Source organism: Centruroides sculpturatus, unplaced genomic scaffold (genome assembly GCF_000671375.1).
Source record: "Centruroides sculpturatus isolate CEXI.00-Female unplaced genomic scaffold, Cexi_2.0 scaffold1417, whole genome shotgun sequence".
NCBI lineage: Eukaryota > Metazoa > Arthropoda > Arachnida > Scorpiones > Buthidae > Centruroides > Centruroides sculpturatus.
The window spans coordinates 127410-142022 of record NW_019385672.1 but is presented as its reverse complement, the minus strand read 5'-3'; the positions used below and the strand labels follow the sequence as shown (position 1 = coordinate 142022).

The window sequence follows — 14613 nt, the reverse complement described above, 5'->3', positions numbered from 1 at the left end:
GGACATCATAGCTTTGAAGAGATCATAGGAATTTATATACAGATAAGTCAAAGTTTATCTATTATCTATACTAATATTATAAAGAGGTAATGTTTGTAAGTATGTATGTAAGTTTGTATGCAGCAGGTAATCTCCGAAACTACTCATCCGATTTCAAAAATTCTTTCACCAATATTTAGAATGGAACTTCAGGGTGGACATAGGCTGTATATTATTCCGTTAAACATTCATATAAATTAAATTAAAAGATATAATCTAGGTTAAGGCTTTTATGTCCAACAGATGGCGCTACGAATACAACGCCCTAAGTTTGCTTTTCTGTGAAAATGAACTAAAGCAGATCATCTTCTATCTAATTATATAAATAAAAATGTAATGTTTGTTTGTTCCTACCGATTCCTTTGAAATTTTAACACGATGCTGCATTCGAATACGCACGTGTTTTTATATAATATACGTGCCGAAATTTCCCCCCTCCCACTGAAGGGAGATGATTAGGATTAAGGCTTACCGTAAAGAACTCTGCTTCTATTTATACTATTTTAGATGTGGTTTTTTGTGTTTTTGATTGCGTTTTAATAGGGTACATCAAGAGAATGTACACTAAGAAGAAATTTTTCGAAAAATCCCCTCCATGGGGAAGTGTTATAAATTTATAATAGATACATTTTGAGACACAATAACACGTGGCGGGTCTGCTAGTATTACATAAAAGCAAACACAAAATTTCCTTTAAACTGTTTAATTTTCTCTTGAGAGTATTTAAACTTATATTTTCTGGCTCCTCAAACATTTTGTAATTTTTGTACAATGAAATATTTTTAGAAGATCTAAGAATAAAAAGATACATATTTTCAATTCCAAACAGGTATTTTTAGAAAGAAGGAAAACTCCAGGTATCACTCAAAGGTACGACCTGAGGTTGGGGGGAGAAAGATAACAGAAGTTGCGGCCAAAGTTCTCATCTTTAAAACGTGAACATCGAGCGCTGCTTACAAGATAGCGGCACTCGATGTTTGACGTTCACATTTTAAAGATGTAAACTTTGGCCGCAACCTCTCTAATGAAATAAGAAGTAAGGTGAAGAATAGGAGGTGAAAGTGGGTCAGAGTGGGGGGGGTTAAAGTTATGAGCCCATGGCACCTGCAATGCATTTATTGACAAGGTACAAGACACAAAATAGAAATGACAGTAGGGTGCACCTGGTATGACAGCTAAACAAGCCAAAATTCAGTTTTAGACCCATTTTCACTGATGTGAAAATTGTGCACAGTTGAAGTGTAAAGAATTTTTGTGCCAGTGATTTTTCAAAATGTCAAGTATAATTGAGAGAACATGCATTAAATTTTGTTTTTGCAACAGAATTACTGCTACAAAAATGTTGTAAATGTTTAGAAAAGCCTTTGATTATGATATACCATTCAAAAACAAGAGTTTTTGATTGTCTTCCTTAAAATCTTACACTATGTGTACTATATCACATCTCTATATTTATCTTCTCTGTCTTATTGTGTATGTTCAAGATGTTTTCTGCCTCAGTGTAAATCCTCAATATGGCAATGGGTGAAATTTTGTATGGAATTTTTCATTGAATGCAACTGAATGACTTCTTGTTACAGCAACCAGGTCTTTCCCTGCAGAAGGTCTCTTTTAGTCTGTCCACAATCTCATAATAGAGCTCAAGACTTTGTGATATTCTGCTTGTGGATTTCTTCTTCAAGGCATCTAGGTAATCCCAAAAAGTCATTGCCACAATTTTTGTGGTTAGAGTGTTGTCTCAAAATTTTTCTTATAGAGATGATGGACAATTCTGGTCTCCACAGGTGCAGCATTGTTTTCTCTCTTATGTTCTTACAGATTAGAGTTTTTCCTGTCATAACTTGTTGGACAAATAGGTGTTGTAAAACAAGGCTGATGTTTCATGTCCTCTTTTGGGTGTTTCAGTTCCCATCAGGCACTAACTTTCCCATACCTCAGTTACCGACAGACATTTTGTATGGGATTATGCACAATACTGAGTTCATGGGCAATTTGAAATTGAGAGGCATTGCCAATTATCCCAAATCAACCTTCCACACAGTACATGTCATCATCTGTGGCAATCACCAGGGGATGCAACTCACCCTTTGCAAATGGCAGGATAGACGTGTGTAACAAACACCTTACACCAAAACCAAACCTGTTTCTTGCACATTACACTGTTTCCATACACCTCCAACAGTTCTTGACAAATGATAGTTTTGTTAGTCTACTATGCATAATCTCTGTGACTGAGGTAGACAGCTGGATCAAATATTGTTAACAAGGTCCACAAAATCTGCAATATCTTATTTATCTGCCTTCATAAGTAGTCTTTAGTAATATCCGATGCCACATGAAAGAATTATTCTATAAATATTTATATTAGTATTGTATAAATATTATATTATATTTATACAATACTAATATAGAGAGGTTGCAGCCAATGTTTTCAACTTCCACTGACATTCTAAAGGCCATTGTCAGACTTCTAGGCTTACGGGATAGCGGCACCAAACGTCCGATATTCACATTTTCGCATTGAAAACTTCTGCCACAACCTGTCTATTATTAGTTAATTACAAGTGAATAATGATATTATTCGCCACTGTTCACTTGATCATTTGAGATTACTTATAAGTCTATTTGTGAAAATTTTGAATTATTGCACAAACATATTTCAGTTCTTTTAATTTGGATCAGTACAAGAATTTAATCATGTTTCTAAATAACATTTCTCTTTCAGGATCAAATAATCAAACATGTAAACACCGGTCTGTGTTTAAGTAAACCGCAAGAGAAGGACATGTCTTTGCCGGTGCTCAAGGAATGCAATAGTAACAGTATAGCCCAGAAATGGATAATGCAAGGAAGGTTCAAATGGCAAGCATCGTAGAATGAAAGATTTTTTATGTCAAAAACATTCAAAATTAAAGTGGGATGCGAGAGAGAGTGCACGACTTTGTAATTACGACAAGAGGCGGAAGTGCGTCGAAGGGAAATCCAAATGTTCCACAACCACGTTCTCGCAACAGGGACATCCCAAACGAAACATTAACATTCCAAATCTGCAGTTTGTTACAACCCTCGTGCACGCGGACGCAGGTAAAGACGGGTCGACTTGTCTCAGGTTGTTTGTTGCCGATCTGCATTTCGAGGAAATGGCTTTTCTTTTTTCTAGGTGCCTTCTACACGAGGCTTTTTTTTAAAAAAGCCATTTTTTTTCTTGTTGAACTCATATCACAAGTGTATTAAATCATTAAAAAAAACATTCCACATTGTTATAAACAGATGTTCCTTTCTGTACTTAGTATCTATATATTGTAAATGTTTTTTCTGTTGAGAAATTTCACTTATGTGATTCTGTAAAATAGGAAAGAGGTTTTTTGTGATAGAATAATTTAATGACCGGCAGTTTTTGAATCGTTCTGTTAAATTCTGCAAGGTTTATTGGGTTTTTTTAAATTTAGTTTTTGTATTTTTATATGAATATCTATCACATTATGTTAAAAAAATAATAATAATGTATGATCGCAGCATCAATACTGAAATTATATAGCAAATTACATAAATGTAGAATATTTTTAATTTAATAATTTGTGATAATTTGATTAAAATTTTTAAAATTATTTTAAAATATTGCAATTAATTACATTAAATACTCATAGTAGTATTGCAAATCCGAACAAAAAAAAATCATTCTTAGAGACAATATTTTTTAATTTTAAAAATTAGATATTTATATAAAAATACATTAAAAACTTTCAAAATTAAGAGGACTGCTCAAACATTTTCCTAATTCAGTTTGGACAGACTGATTTTGTTAAAAAAAAATTCATATATTGTTATAGGGGGAAAGCTTTCATAACAGTCTTATTTAATTATCTTGTTTAAGATCCATGCCATTATTATTATTTTTTATCAAACTTAAAATCATTCCAGTATATACTTACAAGGACGACTAAGTTAATATGAAATATTATAGTATTATAAATGAATTTGTTTGCCTTTAATAATTGTTAATACTTTTTATCAAAACAAAAAAAATATGTAGTAAGCATACTTCTATATAAAATTTTGAAAGTTATTTGTGCATTAGTGTATTTAATTAAAAACAAAAACAGGCAAGAAAATTGCACGGGCTTATTTTACGAATCCGTAAAAATTAATTCGATCAATTGGATATTAGTAAATGTGTAAGATGTAAACCCGTTTANCAATTCTGAGTAAATGTTTACTCGCTCAAACAGAATCAAACAACTAGAAGTTAGCTAATTAGACCCTAAACGTTATGGAATAATATAAATAAAAGAATGATAGCTAAGCGACACGATTGTCGCTTAACTATCAAATTATAACAAAATAAACATTAAAAACAAATACTTTAAAATTCTGTAAGAATCTTTTGTAGTATAGAAATGTTCCAAGGTGGCAAGAGACCACTTTTGAGTCTGGGTCTAATCTTTAGAAATTTTTGTGGACGATTTGACCCAAACCCTGACGGACCAGCAAGAAAGGCCACCTTTGCACGAAAGATTAAAAAAGCACAGAAACATAAAGGTAAATTTAGTTATTAAAAAGTTTTCTTTTAAAGAATTCCATGGCAAAAATGTTTAAAACTATTTTTATTTTTATTTCTATTAATTTAGCTAAAAATTCTAGAAATATATTATTTTTTTAAAACAGATATTTGAGAATTATGAAAAGGTGCCAAGTAAATCCTTTCTCACATGTTAAGAGGCCAATGTATTTAAATATTTGTTAATTATATACTTGTAGATAATATAATATATATATATAATTCTTAACTTCTAAAAATTCTTGAACATTTTTAACATCAAACATTTTAAGCTATATTTAAAAGCTTCTACAGAATATTTTGTAATATAAACATTTTTTGAATTTCATAAAAATTACTATTAATATTAAAATTCTTAATTCAGTCATCTACCAATTGTTCGTACTGAAAAACGGAAGAGACCGTATCACGTCGGGGTTCCTGCGACGGTTTTACGATTTGAAGAATTTGTCTGGCGTAATCGGAACGAATCAGACCGGCTTCTCGTAGCTCGTATTCTAATCTTATGCGTGGACTGCTTAAGACCTTTAAGAAAACAATGAGATTGGTAAAAATTCTAATTGCTTTTTTCTTTTATAATTTTCTTTAATTATAAAAAAGGGGGAGAAAAGTGGAATCTGGTGCACTTAAATAATTACATTTTATTGTTTTTTGCATTTTCTTTCATACAGTGCTTCCATCACTTAAAATTTAAGTTTTATGTCATCCGCCATTGTTCGTAAGACCATCCAATGCACAATGCACTCTATGAAATGAAACACAATTAGTATATGTATATACTCATCGTGACAACATATATATCTTTAATGATGAATTGATGATGTTTCAATGCTACTTCTACATGACGTAATTAATAAACAACACCCAAAATGTTAAACTAATTTATAAATTATACATTCACCTAAAGAAAGAAACTAAGACCAGATAAAAAGAATAAGCTATATTACTCAGTGATACATCCAATTAATCTATTACTGTCTAATGGTTCAGTGTGCCACAGTATACCATAAAATTTTCAAATAATAATTTAAATGTGCTGATTGTTATTTTACTTTAATATAAAAATGCAAATCAATAAAATGTATATAAATATATAACAGGAGAATTTAAAAATTTCAATGATTGTGTAATCTTGAAAGTAATAGTGTTCTCACTGATTTGGACAAAAAATTTAGGTCATAATAAGCACTGACTAAAAGTTTTTACATGAAAAAATTAATTGCTAATAATGCTTTGTTTATTTTTTCATTTAAAAAAGTTGGTACAATAATGATTTTCAATATAAAAATGGACTAAAGCATAAAGGATGTTCACATCATGAATGGATCATAAACACATCTCCAAAACAGTCTTTTTCTCTTGAAAGAAAATGCAAATTTGACAGAAGTTTTGTATGTGAGATGGTTTTCCATTAAGATACTGTTTTCATCCATGCAAATTTGATGAATTCTTTGTAATCAATTTTTATCATCAAGATATAAAATTGCAATCTCTAGTTTGTAAGATTATTTCATTGGTGTAAGATGATGTCTATTCCATCAACCAGAACTGTCAGAAAATTTTACAACAAAATTTTTTCACCTTCTGAAGAAAACATCAAAAAGGTCAATTGAAGTTGTTTTTTAGAAGAAATGTTTGCCTCCAAAATAAGTTGTCAATGAATTTATGGATAACAATATAAGTTAAATGTGTGCTCTAACAAATTTTTGTCTGAAATAGAAGGTTTAAAAACTTGAAGAAATTTTTCTATGATTTTTTGTTAATTTTCTCAATGTCACAGTTTGAATGCTTGGAACAAATTTTGAGCTCTCCTGGTCCAAAACAGTTGCAGTTTTCTCATAAAATGATAAACACCAGTGAATTCCCTGTTAACAGCGACTGAGTTATTGATATATTATGCAAGAAAGTGTCATCAATCCAATCGATCAAACTGTGCCTTCAACACAACAAATCCCTTAGACCAAAGAGTTTGGCCACAATGTAATTTGAAGGTGAACCCACTCTGACTACTATTAAAAAGCATATTTTGAGCTGTGAGCTCAAAATCATCTGCACATGATGCTAGGAAAAGTGCAGTAAAATCTTGCTTTCGCTGCTATATGCTAGGATGACAGACTGGTTTCTTTCATAAAACAATTTGAATTTCTATAACCGTTTTTCAAAACTTTGAAGTTTTCCAAAGAAATCTCTCTTCACTTTTTCCATCTCTTCAAATTGACATCATGAAGAATTAGATTTTGATGATTTAACGTGCTCCAGTTTTCCATTTCTTGTTTTTGAAACCTTAATTGTTTTTATCATTGAAGAAGTTGTTCACATTTCTGTATAAATCCTTAGACTCTGGACAGTTGTAAATTTCAAAGACCACATTATCAAAATTCTACTGAATGTTTCCAATATATATTTCTAACTTCTTTTATTGAAGAAGCTTTTAGTGATTTAGCAATATTGTATTGTTAATCTTAATCATTTTTGTCTTTGTCTACATCTGTATCAATGTAATTGATTTATTCTGTCTTTATGGTTCTGTATCACCCAACTCTAACCTCTGTTCGGTTTGAGTTTCATAACAACTGGCACCCATGTGTGTATATATTATTAGGCTGTAAACTAGGCTAATCTTGTTATCAAAAACAACTGTGATTTTTTACTTTCTCAAAATCCAACTTTTTGGTTCATTTCCTGAGTTGTTATTGGCATCAAATTCTTTGTATATCTTTCTTATATTTAAAATATCAAAATTAATGGCTTTAATCATCATTTGCAGACAAAATCTAAGGTCGACAGACTTCACCAATAAACAACAGCTATACGCAGCACAGTCTATAATGGAGTCCTTTGATGGCCTGCAGCAATAGTATTTTGTGAATGCGTGCTTATTATCAGTTAATTTTTTCACAAAAAAATCATCTTTTGGTTAGGCTAATACTTATTTTGACTAAATTTTCATCAAGATCGATGAGTACAGTTTGGGTAACCTTCCTTATCAGTAATTAAGTTTCATATGAATGTGTAGTATACATCAAATTATATAAGTTGTTTTGCAAAAATATAAGGTGACTCCAATTTTTTGAAATAATAAATTTTTATTACAGTTAAACAAAAAATTAGTGACAGGAATAAATGTTGATGTAATAGAATTACTTATTCTATTTACAATCAAAAATAGTGTTGCAAAAATATTTTTGAGTGATTCATTAAAAAGTTCACTATCACCTAGAGCAGTGGTTCCCAACCTTTTTTCATTAGCGTACCCCGTGACATGTCATATCTCTAGATTGTACCCCTCATTTAAGAAATTTAGTGAGTAACCGTATTGTTAATTTTACATATTGTAACTTTAAATTAAAGAAAAAAAAACTAAAAGAAAAAATGTATAATAAAGTTGTGATTGTTGCAAGGAACATTATTTATCTAATAATTTTTTAATACTATTAGTTTGTGATACATAATATATTATTTTTTCTGCCATAATAACTAACTTTTTTCTGTACCCCTAAACAACCTATCGCGTACCCCTAGGGGTACGCGTACCACAGGTTGGGAATCGCTGACCTAGAGTTTAATAATCATAGAGATGGCAGCATAATTGAATTCATAATACTATTAATTGTTGTGATAACTAATTTTAACAATAGATAGATCTTAATCATTTTTGAATGTGGCATTTAAAAAAATTGGGGTGACCGTATATTTTTGCAATGCACTTTATTATATAAATCAATCAATGTGGAGGAACTCAATGTTATAACTACTCAATATGCATTTGTTGTCACGTGATACAAGTCAAATCTGTAGTCTAAATCTACAAGCACATGTTGGTGGATGACACAGCAGGCATGATTATTTCATTTTCTCAAGACTGCATAGAAGAGATGATACAAATATGATCAATGACATAATCTGAAGTCCATTATTTTGAATTGCTCTACATACAAGCACATCTACTAAATACTATCTTGGAATACCTATAAACATTTGAAAGTCTATCACTAATTCAAAAAAATTTATTTAATCACTCCAAAGCTCTCAAAGTCGAAAAAAAAAATTTTAAGAAATAGCATGGGGAGTTTGGCAACATCGAACCAGCCAAGCTCCTCAAGAGCCCTAATACCAGACAATAAAACTACAACACTATAATTGCATTATGTTTCAACCTTCATCATTGAGTTTACCACAAAACAGTATTAATTGCATGTTTGCAAAACACAAGTCAGAGGTTCACTTCCTACAATGCATGAATTTTTCCAACCAGTCTTTGTTTCTTTCCTTGGGCAGATACACAGTTTATAAAATATAACATATGTACTTTGAGTGTGGTTGGTTTATTTTTTGATTATATAGCATAAAGCCAAACAAACTTCCAAATTATCAGGCTATAATATGGCTATGTAATTGATTAAATACTAAATAATTTGTTTACAGGTAGGCAGTTATGCTGCAATCTTCTGTTAGATGCCATAATTAGATTGCCTACTTCTAGATAAATTTAGTATTTAATTAATTACATAACCATATTATACCTGACAATTTGGCAGTTTATTTGACTTTAACTAAAAAAAAAAAAAAATAAGGTTTGAGCTGATGTTCATATATATAACAAATTTTTTGTATATATCTAACTCATCTGGATAATTGGGATTCCATTACAAAAACTGCCAACTTTTTTCTTTTTGCACAATTTAAATTTAGTTTTGTCTGTATTCCAAATGAGGGATAAATTTTATGCAAAACAGCATACCTGATCATCAGTGTAAGTGTGAAGGTTGAACAGTGTTGTCTGTAGTTGCCAGTCTAACAGCTCCCTTTTAGCTTGAGAAGAAACGGTATCCTGTTCTAACCTGTCCGGATCTCTTTCCGCACGCACCCGTACCTATCGGATTTTAAATTAAACTCTTTTAACCATTTCGACATTAAAGTCGGGGAGAATTAATAATTAATAATTATATAATATATATATGTTGGTTTAATAAAAACATTTACAGATTTGTTATTAAGCAATTATTTTATTTGCCAGTTTGTTATACATTGTTTTAGTGCATATTTTACAAGCTCTTTTACTATATTATATAAATTAATAATTATCAAGACATTAATTTTGTTAATAAGATTAATTCAAACAATTTAACATATTACAAATTACAAAAAATAATTTAAGTTATTGCTACATTAAATGGCATCTTTTATATTTCTAGAGAAATATTTTTTAATTGGAAAAAAATTTCTGTTTAACTTTATATAATAAAACACAAAACTGTTGTAGCTGTAAAAAAGTTTCAATCTCACTTTTCTGATTGCTCAGAATTGCCATAAAGCATTACCAGTATTATATTTCCATAAATAAAGTTAGGCAATCTACTACCAAAAGCATCCACTCTGGATGCAGTGTAACATTGATTCAGTTTATCTGAGTTTTCGATTGGCTAGTTAACATAAGGCACCAACATGTTTAGGTTTTATGTTCAGTCACAATCATATCTATTATAGATAGGAGTAACCAACAGTAGTAGTAGTCCTACTATGGGTTGCACCTGTCTAGCACAGATAACATGGGGAACACTCACTAACTTGTACTATGTGTGATCATTTGTGGGAGTCCAGATTAGATTCAAACTCATATTCCCTTGATTGTAGATTTTGAGTTTGTTAAACAGAAAGTTTATATTTATATCCAATTTTACTAATTTTTGAGTTTCCTTTGAAAATCTTTTTTTATACTTTCAATAATCCAAACAGCATGCTTTATGAAAAAACCTTTGAAGAAATTTCAAAAATTTTATATTTACAGGTTACCCCCGTATAACATGGGAGTTACGTTCCAAAAAATTGCCAGGTTATGCGAATCCGTGTTATACGAAACAAAGAACTAGTGCGAAATAGGCAGTTAAGTTCCAAAAATTAAAAAACATGCTATTAAATCCTTATTTAAATCGGATTTATTATTAGTTTTTTCATAGGTAAAATACTTATTTATTATTTAAGTAAATATTTTACCAGAGGATTATTTATCCTATATGATGATCTCAGCATGAGCATCATCAACTGGTAACAGTTTTTGGGTGCGTTCATTAATAGCGGTCACTCTGCAATGGGAGTGCGCTGCTGTTTGTAGGCATTTAGAAACAACAGTGAAAGAAAGATGGTGGCACCTACACTATTGATAGTATCGTGACGGAGAATCTATAATTCTAAAATGAGCTTTTAGAGGCAAAAGGAGGGTCCCAATTGTAAAATTTAAACTATTAAATGGATTATTGTTGAAAGAGCATTCAAAGTAGCCACGAAAACAATTAGAATGCTCGTGCGGAGTTACGCGGAAGTATAAAAGAACGCACCCTTTATTACATTTCATGTTGTATTAGGGTTTTACCCAATTCCCAAACTGCGTTAGAGTGAACCCGTGCTATAAAACCACCGTGTTATACGGGGGATGTTCCCAATTCTCGAACCGTGTTAGAGTGAATCCGTGCTATAGAAGTGCCATGTTATACGGGGGTTACCTGTAATTCTAAAATGTGCTCTACAATATCTTAATTCAAATCATTGAGAAGAGTACAGAAGAGATTAATACAGTAATCTAATTTTATAATCCTTAAGTTTCATTTGTTTATTAAAGTATTCTCAGAAACACAAAGATTATGTTAGAATATCATGATTTATTTTGTCATAATTAAATATTGCCATATTAAATTTTAAACAAAACATTTTAAACTGATTTAAAATGGAAAGTTATGTACTTAAATAAATTTTAATAATAATTTTGATGAATCAATTAACATGACCCAATTTAAGTAAACACTATTTGTATTACTTAACATTATAATGTTTAAACTTTAAAATTGAAAACAGCTTTTTTTTTTATAATCTAAATACCTATCCTCAACAAAAATAGGAACTTTTCTTTTGTTAACTGCAAAGTAGAATAGACTATCAATTGTCTAATTACAAGAAGAAAAAACTGATTCTGTACAATCATATTCTGAATTAATATGCTATTTTAAACTAAACTAAACATGTGTAAATGAATCATAATTTTGAAAAAATTTCAACCATACAGACTTATTGAGTCAGAGGTTGTGGTCTAGTATCAAATAAGTCATGTGAGATTTTGACATAGCATCAAATTTTAATGGCTTCAGTTGTTTTTTCAAGCACTAATTATTTTTTTTTACTTAGCATCCTAGATGATTGAAAAATTTATTCCAATTCTAATTATTAATTGTTATAATTTTATCTTAAAATTCATTGCATTGTTCTTGCATTTATACATTGCCCACAAAACATTGATATTTTCTCCTATCCAAACACTATTTTCAATTATCAGATGGTACTTACTCATTTGAAAAGTATGCAGATTTGCAACAGAACACTATTTTATTAAGTATGTTATTATAAATTTAATAAATTAATTATTTTAGATTGTTTATAATATTAATGAGAATATAAGTAATTAGTAAGCAGGCAAAATAATATTAAAAATTATCAATAATAAAGAAATACGACAAATTTTTCATATACTCTAAAATCAGTGTTTCTCAACCTTTTTTGATCATTGATCCCTTTAACTTTTCTGTGGTCCCCATAATAGTAGCATGAGGAAAAACTAAAAAATACATATATAAAAAAGCAGTGGAATTTTTAATTAAAATGATTATAGAATATTTCTTATGAACTACATATGTACAGTGGGTGATCAGTTAATGAACAAATCGGATAATGAATACTTTCATGAAAGATTTTTATGTTCGGACAACAAACACCTCACAGAACAAACACAAGTAGTAGTGAGGTAAAATAATGAATGCTGATTGTCTTTTCTTGTCTTCAGGCAACAATTCAAAACTTTTTGGAGCGCGGGAGATGTCGACGTCAACACTCAACCCAGTATATACTGTACGGATAGTATTCCTCCAAACTTTGAAACTCTCCCTTGTAATTCCAGCCTTTTATTTTTCTGACAAACAATTTTTTTATAGTATTTATGAGAGTGGGTTTTTATTTTCGAAAGGTGATAGAATAATAGCAAAGATAAAGAGTGGGCAGATATCTGATGTCGCTGGGCAGTATGGCTTGAACAGGTCTACAGTAGGCCACAGTTCAATCTTATCTAAGAAAGATACTGTATAATCAAGAAGACTCAAGCAGCTTAAGGAGTAACAAAAATCACATCTGAGAAACAAAGAATATTGAAGAGCTCATAATGGAATCTCAAATGGATCCGACGACAGAAGAACACCAAGAACTCTTGAATGAAGAACAACAAGAAACTCTGCGAGATATGCTTTCTTCTGAAAAAGAGGATTAATGCCGATATCTACTATTGAACATCTTTTTGAAGAAGTGGGAGAATGTCAGAACAACAGTCTTAGAATCATACCCAAACTAGGTTGAGGTTAATAGGCTTAGGGATCTCTACAATTACAATGCAATTAATTACTTTTGAAAAATTCTGAAGAGAAAAAAGCAATTGACATTAGACAGATTCTTTAACAACCACAAACGGGAAAAACATGACTAATAAAAATGCAAGACTGCATATATAGTAAAGCATTGATTATCTGACCCCTGATTAACCGTCACATCGGTTAACCGACTGTTCTAGTCGGCAAATTTCAAATGTCCACTAGTGATGTGGCACTACAATATTTGGGTATGTCTTGGCTACTTAAAAATTTAACAAAAATAATATTAGTGTGTTTTAGCTGGCAACACTGGCTCGACCATGAAAGGTCGGCCAGTATTTAAACGAGACTTAATTTTCTAATTATGAGTAGTTGTTTGTTTTGTGAGCAATAAAATAATTTTAAAATAATTTTTTACGATACAATAGTAATGATTATTATTTTAAAAAAAAATTTGTTATGCTTAACATTGATGAAAATTAATGCGAAGTAGGTTAAGAGCCATACACTAATTACATGGGATATACTAATATACTATATTAATAATGTATTTTTTTCATTCTTTTCGGTTATCCGACCAACCTGAGTCCCCAATTGAGTTGGATAATTGATGCTCTACTGTATATGTATTTTTATTACTACATATATATTTTTATATTTTTTGGAGTCTCCAAAACGAATTAATCAAATTCCCATAAAAACCTATGGTAAATTGATAATCGGTTAACAAACAATTCAGATAGCGAATGGATTATGTTCATTAACCGATCACCCACTGTACTTACACATTCATTTTTAAAAATAAAACATGTAATAAATTGACATTTACTTTATTTAGTGTGATCCTTTTTGCTAATGCAAATTAACAAGTTTTTTTAATGTCCTGTTGCAATGTTGTCAGTAACAAATGAAGAGTGCCTCCATTCCAACATCAAGATGATTGCAAGTTTTGAGAGCAGATGACTAACCCCACTAAATCCAGATTCAACATGATAAGATGTGAGAAATGCAGTAATATATAATTTGGCCCTATTCCAGAAGTTTACTTGCCATTTACTACTTTTCCAGAAATTTTCTTTGTTTATATTTAACTTCAGCTTCATAGTATATGTATGCATTCTATACATATACATGCAATAGACTGATATTTTATTATTTAATATTAATGGATGTTTATCATCCATTAAAAAAAATGAAAATGACATGCTTTGCTAAATGATTCAAGATTCAACATGTCTTCATTTACAAAAAAAGAAATATATATATTTTTATATATATATATACAGGTAACCCCCCGTATAACACGGTAGTTACATTCCAAAAAATTGCCGTGTTATGCAAATCCGTGTTATACGAAACAAAGAACTAATACGAAAAGGAGGGTTAGGTTCCAAAAATTAAAAAAACATGCTAGTATATTTTCATAATTAAGATAAATATCTTCATTAAAATTTTTTTAAGTGGTACATATTAATATAAATTAAACAATGTTTTCTTCGTCATCACTAAAAACACTATTAACTAACTGAGAGCATTTTCTTTTTGGCAAGTTATCCTTATCCTCTGAGCATTTTTCTGCATTATCTTCAGATCCATGCTTTACCTTTTGCAAAA

The 14613-nt window shown here is 30.3% G+C and overlaps 2 protein-coding genes across 4 annotated transcripts in view; one reads left to right on the top strand and one right to left on the bottom strand.

Annotated features, from left to right (window-relative positions):
• The window catches only part of LOC111641080 (polypeptide N-acetylgalactosaminyltransferase 1-like), a 58382-nt gene extending 54158 nt beyond the window's left edge, over positions 1-4224 (top strand). For all 3 annotated transcript variants that reach the window (XM_023387196.1, XM_023387197.1, XM_023387195.1), the window contains exon 13: positions 2765-4224. In XM_023387196.1, coding sequence (XP_023242964.1) covers positions 2765-2914 — 150 coding nt within the window. In that variant the 3' untranslated portion in view covers positions 2915-4224. The remainder of the gene's footprint in view (positions 1-2764) is intronic.
• A 185-nt stretch (positions 4225-4409) lies between these two features.
• The window catches only part of LOC111641083 (coiled-coil domain-containing protein 148-like), a 25077-nt gene continuing 14873 nt past the window's right edge, over positions 4410-14613 (bottom strand). Inside the window, exons 8-10 of the mRNA XM_023387199.1 lie at positions 9919-9973; positions 9339-9470; positions 4410-5122 (exon numbers count right to left, since the gene is read on the bottom strand). Of these exons, the coding sequence (XP_023242967.1) occupies positions 4958-5122; positions 9339-9470; positions 9919-9973 (352 nt within the window). The 3' untranslated portion in view covers positions 4410-4957. The remainder of the gene's footprint in view (positions 5123-9338; positions 9471-9918; positions 9974-14613) is intronic.